This window comes from Scylla paramamosain, chromosome 2 (genome assembly GCF_035594125.1).
Source record: "Scylla paramamosain isolate STU-SP2022 chromosome 2, ASM3559412v1, whole genome shotgun sequence".
Classification (NCBI taxonomy): Eukaryota; Metazoa; Arthropoda; class Malacostraca; order Decapoda; family Portunidae; genus Scylla; species Scylla paramamosain.
The window spans coordinates 23821724-23824534 of NC_087152.1; the positions used below are offsets into that span (position 1 = coordinate 23821724).

General features: G+C 39.0%; 1 protein-coding gene across 1 annotated transcript; it reads right to left on the reverse strand.

Annotated features, from left to right (window-relative positions):
• Window positions 1-256: 256 nt before the first annotated feature.
• LOC135106677 (probable serine/threonine-protein kinase DDB_G0286481) lies at window positions 257-2215 on the reverse strand. The gene is made up of 8 exons (XM_064015953.1): window positions 1938-2215; window positions 1775-1834; window positions 1577-1651; window positions 1397-1474; window positions 1239-1310; window positions 1018-1119; window positions 858-937; window positions 257-754 (listed from the first exon to the last, which is right to left on the reverse strand). The coding sequence occupies exons 3-7, from the start codon at window positions 1582-1584 to the stop codon at window positions 934-936; spliced, it is 264 nt and encodes an 87-aa protein (XP_063872023.1). The 5' UTR covers window positions 1585-1651; window positions 1775-1834; window positions 1938-2215; the 3' UTR covers window positions 257-754; window positions 858-933.
• Between the last annotated feature and the right edge of the window lie 596 nt (window positions 2216-2811).

The window sequence follows — 2811 nt, forward strand, 5'->3', positions numbered from 1 at the left end:
TCGGGCGGCGTTTCCCTTCCCTTCCTGCCAGCCTTGACATCATGCCCCCCCCCCACCACCCCCCGCGTGTTTCCGTGCTTAGCTGACGTCAAGAAGAAGAAAGGTAGGGTGATTTTGTTAAGAGGGATTCCATTGTCAACGAGAATAAAATTTTACAATTCCATCTATATGTAAACATTGTTTTGGATAAAAACACACAGAAAACGTCTATAACTTTATTTTTCATGTATTGCAACATTTAAAATTAGCGGCAGTTTCTTGATTGATGCGACCGGTTTTGGGTTTACGCCTATGCTTACACCGTTCCGTACACAATAAGCCCCTTCTCTTGCAAAATCAGCGCATTGTCCTACAGAAATCTGTAGCACAGTGACAAACATTGGAGGAGGGCTCCTCGCTGCCCTATATCGCTTCCGCGGAAGCTATTTCTGATGGATACTGTCCGTTCTCTGTTCACCGTCTCGATATCTATCACATTCCTTCGGCGGCATATTTCAAATTGATTGCGAGAGAGTAATAGCCTTATAAAACCGTATTCTGTTACTGCACTGTATAATTTGTGTCCTTTTTTTTTTTCTTCGATGCCCACAATTACTCCAACAAAATTTTGCATGCTCATCTTTCTCGGCCGATCCATCTAAGGAATCATGACGTTGACACAGTCGTTGAACTCGGGATGTAAAGAATAGGAAAAAGTAGGTTTAATCAACTTAGATGCTTGTTGTTCGATCCCATCTCTCACTCGTTGTCTGATCTATAAAAAGAAAAAGAAAAGTAAGATTAACTTATGAATAAATAAGTCATTATACTGAGGAATAAAAACTCATTATAGATATAATCATCATACCTCTACATACCTTTATAAAATTTTCCAAATGTTGTTCATTTACAGTTCTTCCTCATCCTCTACCAATTCTTCATCTCCAGAAATTTCTACCTGTTGGAAAAGGTAAATCAAATTATTTTTTTCGGAGTAAAGTAGACATATGGTAATATGGTCATTTATGGATAATTCACCTCTTCATTGTATAACCGCTGCTGCTTTTCTTGTTCTTGTATTCCCTCCTCCTCCTCTTGCTGCTGATGTACTCCCTCTCCGTCTTTTTCCCTGGTCCCCATCTGTGAAAAAGAAATTAAAGTTTTTGTTCATTTATGTAAATTGCCAAGCCGAATAATGATGACTCAACCTCATCTATGAAACAAAGTAAATCATGAGCAAAGGTGTACGAGAAACAAACCTGTTCATCCCATCATGGTTGTTGTTGGTGCTGTTGTTGTACCCCGTCTCCGTCTTTTTCTCTGGACCCCATCTATGAAATTGCCAAGCCGAATAATGTATAAAGGCCTCATCTATGAAACAAAGCAATTCATGAGCAAAGATGTACAAGAAACAAACCTGTTGATCCCATGATGGTTATTGTTTCTGCTATTGCTGCTGTTGTACCCCCACTCAGTCTTTTTCCCTGCGACCGATCTATGAAAAAGAAATTGTATATGTATAAATTGTAATGTATAAATGGCTTACTTTATTTATGAAACAAAGCAATTCATGAGCAAAGATGTACGAAAAACAAACCTGTTCATCCCATGATGGTTTTTGTTGCTACTGCTCCTGTTCTACCCCCGCTCCGTCTTCTTCCTCAATCTCCATCTATGAAAGAAAATTGTGATATTTTGTTCACTTTTGTAAATCGCCTAGCTAAATTACGTGTAAAGGACTCACTTAATCTATGAAACAAAGCAATTCATGAGCTAAGTTGTACGAGAAACAAACCTGTTGATCCCATGGTTGTTGTTATTGTTGTTGTTGATCAGTCCCTTCGTAGTCAGTCTCCTAAAAAAAAATGTTTGGGTTATTTGTGTAAAGCAATCAACCTACCAAAACTCTCTAATCTATCAATGAATTTCATAATTAAGCTAAAAACACAATTTCTTACCTATTCTGTGATTTTCATAGGTGATGCGTGCTTCTGCTCGAACATTGCTTCGTAGGGAGACATTCCAATTACTCTATGGTTGACAGTATTTTTGGTTAATTGCACCTGCTTGAGCAAGTCCACCCAGTTAAACATGTTCTTCTCCCGCATCAATCCCCATAACATCATTTTTATGTCGCCGTTGGCCTTTTCCACATATCCCTGGCTCTTAGGATGTCTGGGGATCCCCTGATAAGCTTTGTCTCAGGCCAAAATGTATGCATCATTGTTGTTAGTGGGGCTCCAACGAACTCGTTGCCGTTATCGCTTTGAAGGATTTTTGATGCCCCTATGAGAGTAAATATATCATAGAGATGGTGTGAAACTTCAGAGGTTTGCTTTGAATGCAAAGCCTTTAATACGCAAAATTTTGTAAAATTATCTTGATAATGTAATATGAAGCAGTAATTATCTGTGGTCTTGGAAGATCGAATGTCTATTAAACCCACTTGCCCCCTTTCGTTGTAGCCGCTGTTCGTGATAGGTCTTACTACTCTCTTATTTTTCTTGATCGACCTTTTCTCCACGCATGTTACACAATAGGATAAAAACAGGGCAACTTGTTCCCGGGTCACGTTGGCAACGGTCTTTTTAACCTCACAATAAGTTCTTTTCTGTCCTCTGTGGCAGACATTGACGTGGGCGTCGTAAATTACATCAAACACCTCTGTTTCAGCTATATATCATATATATGGGTCAATGGAATTCCTCTTGATAAGAATCTCTTTACCTACCCCCAATTCTTGCAACGTCGTACCTATTTAACAGAGCATAATCAAGAGGATACTTTTTTATATCACCCTCCTTTGCCGCGACGACGCGTTTTATATAATGT